Source organism: Rhopalosiphum maidis, chromosome 2 (assembly GCF_003676215.2).
Source record: "Rhopalosiphum maidis isolate BTI-1 chromosome 2, ASM367621v3, whole genome shotgun sequence".
Taxonomy (NCBI): domain Eukaryota; kingdom Metazoa; phylum Arthropoda; class Insecta; order Hemiptera; family Aphididae; genus Rhopalosiphum; species Rhopalosiphum maidis.
The window spans coordinates 46,195,461-46,211,335 of record NC_040878.1 but is presented as its reverse complement, the minus strand read 5'-3'; the positions used below and the strand labels follow the sequence as shown (position 1 = coordinate 46,211,335).

The 15,875-nt window shown below is 28.7% G+C and overlaps 2 protein-coding genes and 1 pseudogene across 2 annotated transcripts; 2 read left to right on the top strand and 1 right to left on the bottom strand.

Moving 5' to 3' along the window:
- Positions 1-2,480: 2,480 nt before the first annotated feature.
- On the top strand, positions 2,481-4,527 carry LOC113553669 (tRNA (uracil(54)-C(5))-methyltransferase homolog-B-like). Its single transcript, XM_026957131.1, has 8 exons — positions 2,481-2,668; positions 2,731-2,961; positions 3,057-3,227; positions 3,295-3,527; positions 3,640-3,851; positions 3,929-4,071; positions 4,133-4,211; positions 4,279-4,527. The coding sequence occupies exons 1-8, from the start codon at positions 2,561-2,563 to the stop codon at positions 4,491-4,493; spliced, it is 1,392 nt and encodes a 463-aa protein (XP_026812932.1). The 5' UTR covers positions 2,481-2,560; the 3' UTR covers positions 4,494-4,527.
- A 2,430-nt stretch (positions 4,528-6,957) lies between these two features.
- On the bottom strand, positions 6,958-10,461 carry LOC113552996. The gene is made up of 2 exons (XM_026956084.1): positions 10,326-10,461; positions 6,958-8,150 (listed from the first exon to the last, which is right to left on the bottom strand). The coding sequence occupies exons 1-2, from the start codon at positions 10,374-10,376 to the stop codon at positions 7,410-7,412; spliced, it is 792 nt and encodes a 263-aa protein (XP_026811885.1). The 5' UTR covers positions 10,377-10,461; the 3' UTR covers positions 6,958-7,409.
- A 4,135-nt stretch (positions 10,462-14,596) lies between these two features.
- Positions 14,597-15,644, top strand: LOC113552486 (annotated as a pseudogene).
- The last annotated feature ends 231 nt before the right edge of the window (positions 15,645-15,875 follow it).

The following is a 15,875-nucleotide window of genomic DNA, read 5'->3' as shown; positions in this document are numbered from 1 at the left end:
ACTACACTCAAAACCTTAACACCTAGTAAACAAGCAATACTGCAACACCAGACAGAATGCCAAAATCTTTTATAATTTATTTGTCATATTTCATCAAATTATTTGTATTTTAAATTATGTATGAATTATTATCTAAAGAAGGTACGCTTAAATGAAAAAGATATTTTTGAAGGACAATAGATTGGAAGTGGTAGATGGGTCAATCAAATTATTTGAACTGCCTGTCTTAATTCCATTCAGTACCACTGACCATATGTATAAAAAATATTTTTAATTAATTATTATTTTTGACTTATGTTACCCCTAATCAAGGTGATTGTGACCCCCAGGCTGAGAAACGCTGGCATAGGCAATTGAAGTATACCACTATAGTTAATAGCTGTTATTAGTTTTTCTGGCACGGGGGGTTATAGGTGTGCCTGGGTACCCTCCGACATGTAATTGGGGCCCTAAAATTTAAGTCCTATAGCATATTATAATGTATGGGTCCGTATTTTAACTAATGTTACAAAAATAAAAATAGTATTTTTTCTAAAATATGTCGTAAAAAAAAATTATGTTTCGGAATAAAAAAAATAATGCAACGTAAAATATTTTAAATTTGTGTGATAAAACTTATTATGATTATAACAGCTAGATACCATTGACTAAAAAAGTAAAAATAATAAATAAAGATTGTAATTATTTTGAAAATAGATTTTGATCATTATCAATGATTATTAAATAATATTCCTTCCATCGTATTCTAGTGGAGATACAAAAAGAGACGAAAATATTTCATTTCTCTGTCCGTGTTAAGTGACGGGAGATCCGGAGCTAATAACCATTCCATCATCCAGTAGTTTAAAACCTAAAAAGTTAAAGACACTGGCGCTGAAGTTGAGAAATTGAGAGGTAAAAGTCGTCGTAAAAGCAACATCAGAAAATTGTACTTTATTTATTTCGCTGTGAATTAGAGATATTACGTATATATTATATACGTTTTTTTACGTATAGTGAAAAAATAGGGGGGTTGGGTATTCAACCACCCCGTGTATACGCCATTCGTAATACCATAGTCCATAAGGCATAAATCCATAATAATATTACGTAATGCATTAAATTCAAAGTTATTATGATTTAGAATGTCGTAAAACTTGTGTATGTTTAAAATTAAATTTTCAAAACGGTGGGGGCAAAGTCCTCCACGAATTCATGACCATTTAAACGTAGGTATATCGTATACGTTACGTTGAAACCTACGTTAATCAACTGATATCAATATGATAAATTATTTTGATTGTTTTGGTGGTAATGTATAACATGTATTAATATTGCATACGCTAAACGCCGTGTTAAATTCAATACTATAAAATGACGAAAATACTAAATTCAAAGTATAAATTTAATTAATTTTTTTCTAAACTTTCTCCTTGTAGTTTTAACAATTTTATATTAGTATTATAATACACTACTTATATTATTTAGTGCGATTGTAAATTTGTAAAATCTTTAGATTTTAAATTTTTAATGACTTGTTATCGAATCTTAATAAAAATTTCAAAAAAAAATAACTTCATTTGTTTATTATAATTATTGTATCATGAACATACAAATCGTTAAAAACACTATAAACTTTAATTTGTTTATCATACATAAAATAAATAAAAACATATTTGAACTTGCTATAAAATTTACTTGAAAATTATGTTCTTACATATTTTTTAATTAATTTTTTCATTTTAACATTCAATATTATCATAAAAATCACATATCATTGTAAAATCAGTACATTTACCGCTCAGCTTAGAATCTAAAAAATAAAATGAATAAAACGGTTTCCCAAGCTACCTATTGGTTTTACTCTAAGCCTAATAAAAACTGAGATGTAAAAATAGATATTATAAATTATAGTGTCATATTATAGCACTAAACTAAGTATTTAGTTCAGTGTATTATAGTCTTTATAATATTATCTGTATTTGACTGGCAATAAGTGCGGAAGAGAAGCAATATATTATCATATTAAATGTATTACATATTACAAAACTTATTCAAAAATTGAAATATAAAAAAATTTATCACAACTTGTTAGATTCAAGGTGATAAAATCAAAAATGTGGGAAAGTCAATATCAAGTCGATAATTAATTCAAATCTGTGTTCAGATTTTGCATCGTTTCACTTGCTTCACTACATCAATCGGTATGTTTTACAAAAAAACACATCAAAATATTCAAAATTTCTATGTACCGTGTTTTAGACAACGACAGAAGAAGTAGGTATCAAAATGATTCACTTTGTATATTATGGTAATTCTATATCAAGGCTATAGATAATATTATCTATACTGTTGTCAATATTATTATCGTTAAAAATTTATTGTGATAATAAAAAAAACGAAGAGACCGCATTTTATAACAATAAAATGTGATCTATAATATTTTTAAGTATACAGTTGTCAGTTAGGTACAATATATATATAATAGATGAACTCTGGTTTTTGGGTTTGAAAAAAATTATCAACCCATTTAGGTACCAAAATACATTTTATAATAGACATTATTCTGGTTTTGTTTAAAATGTTTTCACCTTACTGTAATAATTATTTAAAAAACATTGTAAAAATTAGAAGGCATGCAGACTTGACATACTCGTTTATTAATCATTGGATGCACATTCGTAAACAGGTATATAAATACATTATTTAAATAGTTTTAAAATCTCAATACTTCAAATGATTAATTAATAGAGTTCAGTTATTACAAACAAAGTTGAAGTGTCCAGTATAGATGTACTCACTGATGAAACACAATTTTATGCTTTGGAGAAATCTGTAACTCCTTTATGCCGAGTGCCATATGAGAAACAATTGGTTCTGAAACAACAATGGACAAATACTATATGCAAGGAATTGCGCAGCCGACTACACAATGCAAAATCCCCGATTAGACTACCTAAAGTTTTTCCTATTTCATCATCTGTAAGCATTTGTTTTATACAACTTTACTTTTGATTACATAGGTACTTGTATTATTATTATGATTTGTCATTTTATTTTATGTTTGTGTGTATTAGCCACAAATCAATGAATACCGCAATAAAGACGAGTTTAATTTTCGGCCTGGTATCGATGGTAATCCTAAAACCCTTGGATTTTTTGTCAGTAATCCATCTAATGGAAATATTTATTGTGTTCCTGCCATGAAACTAATTAATATGAGGCAATCGCATAAAGATATTGCTCAGGTAGTTTATATTTTGATTTTAATCGTTCCAACTAGATGACGTATTTATAAACATTTTTCATTTTAAGGTTTTTGAAACTTTTGTTAGAAAATCTGAATTACCTGCTAGTTATGATCATATGGATGGTGGTTTTTGGCGAGGAATTATTGTGCGAAGTAATTTAAAAGGTGACATAATGGCTATAGTGGTTGCTAATCCTAGAGGATATACCAATGAAATTATGTTAGATGAACAATGTAGATTTAATGACTTTTTGAAAAGTATTAATATTAATATACAATCTTTATATTTTCATCCTAGGTAATTAATAATACATTATTTATCTATTATAGTGCATAATATTATGTTAATTGAGAAATTTTATAATAAATATAATGTAGAATAATTTAAAGATTTTGTTTTACTTTTTTAGTTTGCACACTAGAAGTTCAAAAGATTCGACATTTATTCTTGTTGATGGTGAAAAGTACATTTATGAAGATTTATGCAATTTTAAGTTCAGGATATCTCCAGACTCATTTTTTCAAATTAACACATTAACAGCTGAAGTTTTGTATAATGAATTGTTTAAATTAATCAATCCAACAAAGACATCTACTATGCTAGATCTATGTTCAGGCACTGGTATAATTTCTTCAGAATACAATCATATTAAATAATTACACAAATGAGTTGTTAAATAATTTAATTTTCTTTCATAGGTACAGTAAGTATATTAGGCAGTCAACATGTACAGTCATGTATTGGTATTGAATCTGTGGCACAAGCTGTTAACGACGCTAAAGAGACTGCAAAGATAAATAATATACTCAATTGTGATTTTGTTGAAGGAAAAGTAGAAATGGTAAATACAAGTTTTCACATTACTTATGAACTGAAGTACCTCATAATATTTTTTGTTGAAGGTATTAAAACAAGTTTTGGATGAATTGAGCATGACCAGTGATTTGTGTACAGTTTTAAATCCTGGCCGAGCTGGCGTGCGTAAGTTGTAAACATGTGTAACATACTAAAATCTTGACTGTTTTATTAATTTTTGATTTTTTTGTAGATCCAAAAGTCATAAATGCTATTAGAAATAATAGGTTGATCAACAGTCTTGCATATGTGTCTTGTAAGGCAGACAGTCCGATAACTATGAAAAACCTTGTAGAACTAGTTGTTAATAACAAAAAATCTCGCCCTTTTACTTTGGAATCCATTAAACCGGTTGATATGTTTCCTCATACAAAACACTGTGAATTAATTTTCATGTTCAAACGTTAAATTGTGTATGAAATAAAAAATATCTAACCTTGTATATTAATTTATGTTTGTGACTAAATCACAGAATAGATTTATTTAATGTGTAATATTTTGAAATAATCTAGTTTAAAGTAATTTAAATCAGGTTTGTTCAAAAAACCCTGAAATTTTATTTTCAATATAAATAAAAATCAAGCTAAAGATATTTCCTTCAAATTACTCATCTCCAGACAAATTTTTACCATGTTTCATTATGTACCTAATAGTTTTTGATATTTCTTTTTGAAATTCCAATATCAGAATAGTTCTCTGTAAAATTTGAAATGTAAAAAAAAAATTAAATTCACTAATAATTTAGGGTAAATGTAAACCCCTAAAAAATGAAATACTAAATTCCCCTAATTGTGAACAATATTATACTCAAGCTCCTAAAATAAATTCAGTTAGTCAGTATACACACATAAATTGGTTTGCCGTTAAAATCGATATATAGATTATGATAAAAAACTAAAAAGTTAAACAATTCGTCGATTACTTAGAATGAGGCAATTTCAATTCTGTAAAGAAATACTAGTTTTTTAACCACTAATGGCATTAACTATACATTTGGACGTGGAGTGGGAGGAAACAAAATACAATACTGAATGCTGATCTATATTTTACCACACTGTGCAGTAAATAATAAATGTGTGAACTAACTAAAATTGTAAAGTATAGATTTAAATGCACTAAAATATCTATCAACATACACAGTACCTATATACTGAAAATGTTAAAATATGCTCAAAATATAAAATTACGCATTTAAAAAAGTAGTGGTTGCCTATATCTAATGTATTATGTATTGGTTTATTACTATATTACCTGTATGGCCGTATAATACTTTAATAATTGAATAATAAATAATAATAGATATGTATATTCCAGGTTATTTATTGTATAGTAATTATTTAAATTGTATCATAGTAATAATTACTCGGTACTCTGTTGGCATATTATATATTATGCTATGTACTTATGTTGAGAGAATGTTATAGTTAAGTACCTACTCACGTGTGTGGTTTCCGTCTTACAAACGTATATGATACAAATAAAAAAGTGAACATTTAGAATAATCGAATAGGCAATAATCATTCATTTTTAATACAAATTGATATATTATCAAATTTAAATGTAAATCTATTATCTAGAGCAGTGGTTTTCAACCCGGGGGTCGCGATTGACAGGTTTGAGGGTTGCCAAAAATAATAGACGAAATGATTATTCCATGTTATTTAAAAATAAAATAAAGTTATAATTTTCTTATTTTGTATTCTATATCTATAATAATATAACAAATATCAGATGAAATTAAATGTAGAATCAGACTTAAGAGTAGCAGTTTCTAGTATAAAACCTAATATGGAATCAATAATATTAAAAATTCAAGCCCAAGTATCCCATTAGTATGTGAATAACAAGTTAAATTGTACATTTTTAAAATTTTTTTATATTTAAATCTATTGTGTATTAGTGTATGTTTAACAATACGTTTTAAAATAATGTTGACATGTTGTATTATAAATTAATTAAATTTTAGTGTAAATTAATCAAAATTATATACCATATAAATATTTTATCAGTAATTAAATCAAATTTTGATAAATAAAACAACGTTTTTTTTTTTTTTTTTGAAGAGGGTCGCATTACAAAAAATAAAAAATGGGTGGTTGCGATCGAAAAAAGGTTGAAAACCACTGATCTAGAGTATCACGTAATAGGTTCTTTTTTTATATTTTAATTTTAAAGCTATTTATGAATATTTTATAACTGAACTTTTTTTGTGAAATTTAAAACACTTATAATAATTTGTTTCAAAATTAAAATATTAAAAAAGTATAAGAATAATATTAATAAACTTAAGTTACTATAATTACTATTTACGAAGCTGATTTGTTATTTAACAAGGGACTATTACTATTATGTTTTTGGAGTTGGTATGTATTTTTGGTAGGCTGGATTTCTTAGACTTATTTCTTTTGATGTTCTCGTTTGGAAGAGCTTTTCCTAGTATTTTGCTGGCACTATTCACGAGATAATTCGGGTGTTTAGTAAAAAGTTTTACTACAGTTTGTTATATTATTATGCTCCACTAGACTTATTAATGTGTTTTTATTATTATTATTACTTATTACTATTACTATATTCTGAGATGTCAGAACACGTAGCAGGAGTATATAGAGTGACGATGCGATGACGGAAGAGACGTAATCCGGCACATGCAGTCATGGCAGTCATGCAGACACTATAATTCGTGCATCCGCAGACCATATAAACATATATTATCATTAATATACATATAAACATATAATATCATACATATATATATATGAAGGTCAGCTGGGGGTCACATTATGTATATCGATAAGCGTTGGAGACAGTGCGCTGCAGTTGTCCGCGAGGAGAAATTGTATTGTCGTTACCAATGTGTAAAAAACAAATCGAGTTTATGTAATATTAATAATATATTATATTTATACATTCAATAATAATCTTATACAGGTATTTTATTTATATTATGGTTGCGTGTAATGACTTGCGGTAGCAGTTGCTTGAACAATATATTATAACACGTTAACATAACATTTAACACATAACGTTGTACGTAATATACCTATTACATGACGATGGCCGCCGCTGCTCGAAAGTAAATCGTCGGTAAATATTTTAATAAGAAGTACCTATGTATAATATTATAATATGCTTTGTCGCTTACGCTCAAATATATATAATACTACCTGTAAGAGATATACCTACTATATTACGTATGTGCGCAAACGATATAATTATTATTATTGCACAGAATTAACGCGATGATGACTGTGTATTATTATTTATTTTATAATCTTGTAGGCGGGCACTATAACACGGCTGTTGTGTGTGCAACACGCGCGCGCGCTACTTGTTGAACTTGGACGTGATCGACATGAGGCCCTTGGCCATACCACCGCTCATGTTTAACATACCGCCCAGGTTTAGCGTCCTTTGGAACATGTTGAATCCCTTGTTCAACATCTCAGGGTTGAGCCTTATGTTGGTCACGATGTTGGTAAGCATGTTCAGGCCATTGGTCACCTCGCCGCCGTTGACTATCTCGATTGCTAGCCGTAGGGCGTCCGTGCCAACGTCTGACCGGATGCGGGACACCGTGCCGTAGACCTCGTTGACCACTTCCTTGAAGCCCTGCATGGCGTTCGGGCTGGTGAGGGTGGAAGTGAGCGCGTTGCACATACGGATCTTGTGGTCAGCCCGTTGACTGTCGTTGGTCACCTTAGCGCGCCTTCTGACCGCCGACGACGCCGACGACCAGAACAGATCGTCGACGAGCACGCTGCCCAACATGTTCCTCAGCGCCCTGGTGCTCAGCTTGCCCACGTCGTTCCGGTTGATGTCCTCCCACGTGTTCCAGAACATGTCCTTCACGGCGGTCAGGTACGGGTACTTGGGTGGCGGCGGCGGAGGTGGCGCTTGAACCGCGGTCGGTTTTCGGGACACGGTCCGCTTTATCGTCGTCATCCGTCTCACCGGCCGCATCGTGGCTGCTTGGTCATTAGCGTCCGGAAATTGTGGGGCCGCCACGTCATTGGTAGTAGCCGCTGCTACCGGTTTCCGAACGACTTTGGCCACAGAAAACGCGTCCTGCAACACGAAAACGTCCAAATGGTGAGTTCCCAGCGAGATTCGAGAAACGAATATAACGTTCGGACGCGTATTTTCGTTTTATCAAAATACGCCGACATCATACAGCGGCAAACGAAATCCGGATTAAGTGGGGTGGAGGAGAGAGTCTAGTGTGGTGGATAATCTGCCCCCAGGCCACAAGACTTGACATTTTTTTATGTGCGTCTATAATTTCGCATCATATACATTTGCAATATTGTAATTCATTATTATCATATTTATTAAGTACTGTGTGCAAATAAAAAAAAAAAATATAAATATTTTGCTACGTGTTCTGACATCATCTCAGAGTGGTAATAATAATAACAATAAGCAGTAGGCGTAACATCGCATAATGTATAGTAAACATACTACTATACATCAGATATCTCGTAACTAGTGCCAGGATTATAACAAGGAAAAGTGAAGGTTAAACGACAACATAAAAAGCAGAGATAGGTCTAGCAAGTTCAGAATTCCAAAAATACACAGGATCCATAACATAAGAATTCAAGTCTCTTGACAAAGAACGAATCAGATTCGTCAGTACCAGAAACTACGCAGTGTATAGTATAATACAGCTATGTACGCCTTGTACGGATTTGTTCGAACTATATTATAGATACGTAGGCGGTGTCATCCTGCCACAATCTATTTAGGTCATCGTACGTCCGCGTGAATCCCCTAAGCTGCGTAATAACGTGTGAACACAAATGAAGCATTTAGCCAGAAGGGACTGGAGAAAAGTAGGACAGGGGGAAACTGACTATATAGGGGGGCCCTGGAGAGAATTTTGAACTCCGATAGACGTGAATTACCAGAGTTAGTACGAGCATCTTTACGTCAGTCGACATCACGAATCAGTCATTTGGACTTAGCCTAATTTTCTAGTAAAACACTTGGAATAATTTGCAATTGAAAACCTTTGAAAATATTTGCATCATCTTATTTTATTACATCACGACTTCAACATCACTTATCAATGATTAATTGTTTGGCTCACTACAATTGTTATAGTCTCATAATACGAATATAAATATTTATTAAAAAATAAACTTCGATTTTGTAAATAAAACCACTTTCTTATTTACTTTTTAGGATTTAATAATTTAAATAATTTAATATTAGTATGATGATAAATTTATACGATGTATGATATGAAAATTAGCTTTATTATAAGCTAGATAAAAATACAATTATACAGAAAATATTTTTTCATTGCTTAATGGAGCCTTAAAAATCTTAATCCAAGATTGCGTGACTTGCACAGCAAAACGTCTTAACTCTGATGCAGATTTAAATAAATAAATAAATTATATACATGCATTATATTTCAACTTTTTTGGGTTCTCGGCTCTTTTTGATTTTGAAGTCAAATATACGAGTCCCCCATACGTATAATAATAATAATGATAATAAAGAACATTATAATAATATATGAAAAATTTTCAGTTTCCACTGCGGACGCGGCTCCTTTATAAAAACCGACGACGTCTCTGGGAGTTGCGACGAACAGGTTAAAAACTACTGAATTATAGATTTTATTCACATAATTTAATATTATACTTATTTATTTAATTTAAATACACGAATTCCGAAGATAAGATGTATTTCCAAAATTGTACCTACTGCTGGCCAAAGAAAATTACAAAAATAATAACCTTTAAATAGGATACTAAAAACATCACGAATCACGACAAAAATCTGGTGTTAATTCAAAATGTAAATATTGTTCGATAATAATCATCTAGGTACTTAGAATTTTAAATCAGCTAGGTATAGAAATGGTATAAATGCACAATTGGTATGAACATATTTGATAATATCAAATTTTTAATGATTTTGTTCGATTATAATACTATATTGTTATGAGCATTAAATTAATGTGTTTAGAAAATACCACTACAATACTCCATGAAAATAAATATAAAACTCTGAAGTTATAGCCTATAGGCTATAGGTAACTATATATTATATTGTCTATACTGAATAATGAATATGATAATATTTATAACATTGAATAATATGTACAATACATATCAATATATAAAATAGATCGCATGACTTTAAAGATAACTATTGTCAAATTATATCAGTTATTAGTCTTCACGTTTTATATATAAAATATATTGATTTTATTTTATTTGAATTTACCTGTACGAAGCAAGAGCACAGCACGATCGCCAATATTTGGATGTAAGCCATCGTTGAGCTTTTTTGTATAGTATTCGCAGGTTAACAACAGTTATGTATTTTTATACCCGATTACTGCAACTTTTGTACGTGGTGGATCACGCGAACAATAGTCAAAAACACCTGGCATGATAAATACCGCAATTACTGTTGTGGTGTAAAAAATGCGAAAAAACCCGTTTATAGGTAATCCACTCGCAGTCACATTTATGTCTGTCTACAGGATGTCTCACATGTTAGGTTGACACTTTGTATATATAAATAGGTGCAATACGCATATGTAAATAAGTAATATAGGTATATACGAATTTCTATATCTGCAGGGATGGATAACTCCATCGCCGCGCTGCGTTATAAAATTTATATTTATAGAATTATTTTAAGAAAATAACCAAAAAAGGTCATCCGAAGAACGGATTGTGAGACTAAAATTTTAAAAATCAGCCCTTAATTTTGAGTTTCCATTTTCGCTCTATGGGTACACCTTTTTTTTTGTCTAAGCTTGAGAACTCTACAGATTAATAAAGGTAATAACTATATATATATATACATATATATATATATATACAGTCTGAAGCTAATATGATATGAATGAAAGATCTTACTTAATGAAAATTGATAGTTAAACTTTTTAAATATTTATACGCATGCAACTATGTTTTGTATAAGTTCCGTGTCACAACGTTTTTCGGGATAACGTTTGAAACCAATTTTTTTTATATATATATATATTAGCAAACCAAAAATTTCTAAAGTAATAATAATTATACTAAAATTAGGTTTTAATACAATGTTAATATTCCAAATAATTAATATGCATGTGTTAACGAACACGGACGACACCCTCTATACACATCAACAATAATAGTAGACCTAACGCTAAACTCAATATGGTATAGAAACCATCGATTGGTTATTGTACGCCTACACTTATGAATTTGATGATTATAATTTTTCTGTTGACTAAATTGGTTTTCATAGTTATATATACTCTTATTTATTTAAAATCAACATTTTTAACGTGTAATTTACGAGTGCAAAAAAAAAAAAAAATCAACAAAAAAAACACAAAATGTTACGTATAATACCTTATACCTAATACCTATTATTATTTTATATACCTATTGTATTTGTATGTATGTATAATATATAGGTATTAAGTATCTATGTAATATGCAAAAGTGGGAATTATTATACCTATTAATTTTTTTACCTAACTGAAGTTGATTAATTTTAAAATTAATTTAAGAACAATTATATAGTTAATTAAAATCACGTTATATTATAATATACCGTGATTCAAATCAACTGGTATCAAATATTAAGTTATAATTAAAATATTTTTGAAATTTTTGTTTTAAACCAGTTTTATATATATTAATTACTTTAGGTACCACGTGGTTTTTAAAATAAAAAATTTCTATAATGGACAATAGACTTATATTACAATAAGTACTATAAATCATAATACTTTCTGAATCGCTAAAAGCCAATAAAAAAAGTTATCCATGGCATTAATATATATAATTATATAATTTTTATTCTAATCAGGTATAAATGTATTTGAACCAATAACATTGTATACAACTTAAAAATAACCTTTTTGAGACTCCTAAATTCCTTTTGATTAACTATACGTGCTTTGATAGTCTATAGAACATACTACGACGTAAGCTTACGTGTTCAATTATTCAAACATGTAATAAATTGGTAAATAATAAATAATAATCTAACCCGGAATGGTCGGCAGAAAGTCATTTCAGGAACTCATTAACACAAGTCATAAACACTTTAATAGGCCTAACAACTATCAGTCTTGTTAAGAATATTTTTAAAATGCATTTAGAATACGTATTTAAAATATTTAAATACTATTGGAGTCATTTGTATTTAAAATACGTATTCAAATACATATTTTTAAAAGTATTCAAAATACTTAAACAAATACTTTTTTTAGTTCAATCAATTTTTTATTAAAATATTTATTTATTTCATATTTTTATATAATTAATATTATTTGCAAATAGATAGGTATTTCGTAATTAAACTTATTTATAAATGTTTGAGTTAATAAATATAATACATTAACAGGTACAAAATATTAGATAATTACTTAGGTATACAGTATTCATCACAAGGCCGTAATTGAAAAAAAATTTGGAATGGTCCAATATTTTTTTAAATATTGGTAATTGGAATTTGGACTTTTGGAGTAAAACACTAGAATGAAAAAAAGTATGTAGGTATTTAGTATATTTTAGAATAAAATACAAATAAAAAGTATTTTTAAGTATTTCAAAAATACATTGGCCGAAAAGTATTTAAATACAAGTTTTCGAATACTTTATAAGACTGACAACTATAGATTAAAACAAAGGAACTAAAGTTCATAATTTTGAAAACAGGCTGGCACCCATCAGTATATTTTCATAGAATATATTGTTAATATATATTAACATAACGTTATTATAATTTCAGATTAATAAAAATAAATCTTATAGCCCTACAATTATTTACATATATGATGATCAATGATGTGATAAAATTGTCGAGTAAAACAGCTACCTTGATTGTAGTTCATGAAGCTTGGACGTAGGATGTACGTAATCGTGGCAACATAAATTATACGAGAGGAATATGATGATCATTTATCGGATGTACGCGTGAACCGTGGGAATATGATAACACGCGTTGCTTGGCAATGAGGGATTTGACCAAATAGTGGGGAAATAACCTATACAGAAGAGTCCAAGATAGGACTTAGGCAGATATGACATTTCAGAGTTAGGGCGAGCACCTTCACGCCAGTCTGCACCAGATTTTATATTTTTAGACTTGGAATATTTTTTAATAAAACATATTTTTTGGATTTAAAAATTATCGAGTTGTGTTGAGTATTTTATATTTGTATTCAATTAAAAAATATACATAGGTATATTCATAATCAGACGCGACATATTCAAGGAGGCTGCAGTTCTTCACCGAATCATTGTTGAAAAAGACCAACACTCAAAACACTCAACAGTATGTAGTAATCCTAAAACCCAAAATAATTTCTATATGCATTTTAATGTAGTATAGATGATAAATTAAACAAGTAGTATAATAATTTATGATTAGTATAAGGTACGTAACATATATTCAAAACCTAAAATGCGTAAAGGCTAGGTCAAAGAGGGGAAACAACAAATTGTTTTTACCGATATGCGTAAAAATTAAATTCAGTTCGGCAAAACCAAGGGAAATATTAGAATATATATATTTATCACACCAGCATATATAGGTCATTGATAGGACTCATATAAATAAGGGTAGAGCATCTATCAATATTCAATAGTTAGAAGATAGTCACTAGTCAGCAGTAGTTAAAAGTCCAGTGAGTTTACGACTGTGCGCTTAATTATTTTAATGTTTAGATTATATGAAAAACATTCTATTTTATTTTGAAGTAAAGAGTAAAGTGTTTAACTTATTTATTATTTATTTTTTTCAAATACGTCACGAGATTGCAACAAACGTGCTACTTCATTTAAATAATAGTTGTGGTTCCGATCGTCGTGTCCTGTACAGCGATCGCTACATGTAGTACGTGACCACTTCAATGGCCCTGATAAAAAAAGCTGTACATAACAAGCAAACCGTCCAGGAGACAATCAGCTAGTCTAGAACAACAATGGAATCAGGATGAGTAGCTCGTGCCATCGTTATTAGTAATAAGTAAGTTGTAATATTTTTTTTTCATATTATATTTTTGTAAGCTCTGATCCGTTGCTTTTCGAACTGTACCTGTAACCATTGTATACATTTTAGTGAAGGTGTTTATATTACAAGTATATTGTCCTATAGCAAAAAATATATAGTAATTAGTAGGATAACATATTATTTTTTGTGCGTGTATAAAGTACGTTTGAAGTAATAATTGATGATAAAAGTGAAATAATAATTTTTTAGGCAGAAAAGACCTATAGGTATATTATTATTATGTGTTAATGAAAGATACTGAATAAATAAATAATAATTCGAACTTCGAAGAGAATAAGTGGAATAACAAGTTGGAAACTAAATTGAGTAAATATTTCATCGAGATTTTAGTTCTAATAGTTTTGAATTTACTGAGAATTTGATTGAGCCGTGTGTGTCCTTATATTTTTTGATTTTATTAAAAAAGAGTGCAGTATATAAAGTAATATAGAGAATTAATTGATATTTTTTTTAGAAAGAAATAAGTCCTTATGTTTTGTGACGAAAATAATCTTAAGATTAAAGTAGATTATAAAAAATAGTTTATATAACTAAATATAAACAGAGTTAAAATATATATATTTAATACAATTATACAAGGGTAATTAATAAAATACTTATAATTTACAAAATAAAAAAAGATACAAATATTTTTGTAATAGGAATAAAAATTAATTGATTAATTTATTAACATATATATATTATATATACAAAATACAAAGAAAAATTAAAAATAAAATAACTCGATGAAAAAATTAAGATAATTAATAGTTTGGAGGTTTGGACGCTAAAACATTGGAATTAAACGATATAGCGATATTAATTTCGTAGAAAACAAAATATTAAATAATGGTTTTAGAGGTTACTTATAAGATGGAATGAATGTAATGATTATTTAATTCATAAATTCGTTAAAGTGGATTTCGAGTTCTCTATGATAAACAAAACAAGTATCGTATTGATATCTGGTGCAATCTCTAATAGCCTAGACAGATTGAAGATTAGGAAGCTTGAAGGTAGGTAACCTTTATTATTGGCACTCAACGAGGTGGTCCGACCTATGAGGGATCAGAAGTAAATAAATTAAATAAATAATATTAATTAAATAAATGTTCGAAAAATAAAATTAATAATTTAACTCCAATGTTTATTGATAACTATATTTTGAAAAGTGATAATAAAATTAATGTATTAGTTTTACGGAATGGTGATTCTAATAAAAGTATTTTGAGCCGGTTAGGAACAAAACCATTTCCTATTTTAAATATTGTATGTTGCGATAAATTATTTAATCAGACGTATTCTATACAGTTAGAAAAAATACATACTAAAGAAATAATATTTGAAGTTGAGATAGGTACATTTAATAAAACAAGACGCATGTTGAATTTAGAGAAGACCCATGATATGATTTGCTCAAAAAATCATAAAATGAAGTATGCAAATGACTCTCGAACAAACGTCAAATTTATAAAATGTATATTTGATTATGTTATCAGGAAACAATGATACGAAAATCTAATTAAAAATTTTATTTAAATTAAATTATAATACATTTTAATTTTTAGAATTTATGAATTGTATAATCTCAATGATCTATTAAAATTCAAAATAATAGATAGAAATAATTAATTACTCCAATAATAATTAATATTTATCTCTCAACACAGATGCTATATGACGAAGACGATTGGAATAATTTAACTAATTATTTTTGTGACTATGATATATAATTACCGCTAATATGACAATTTTAGTAACATACAAGGA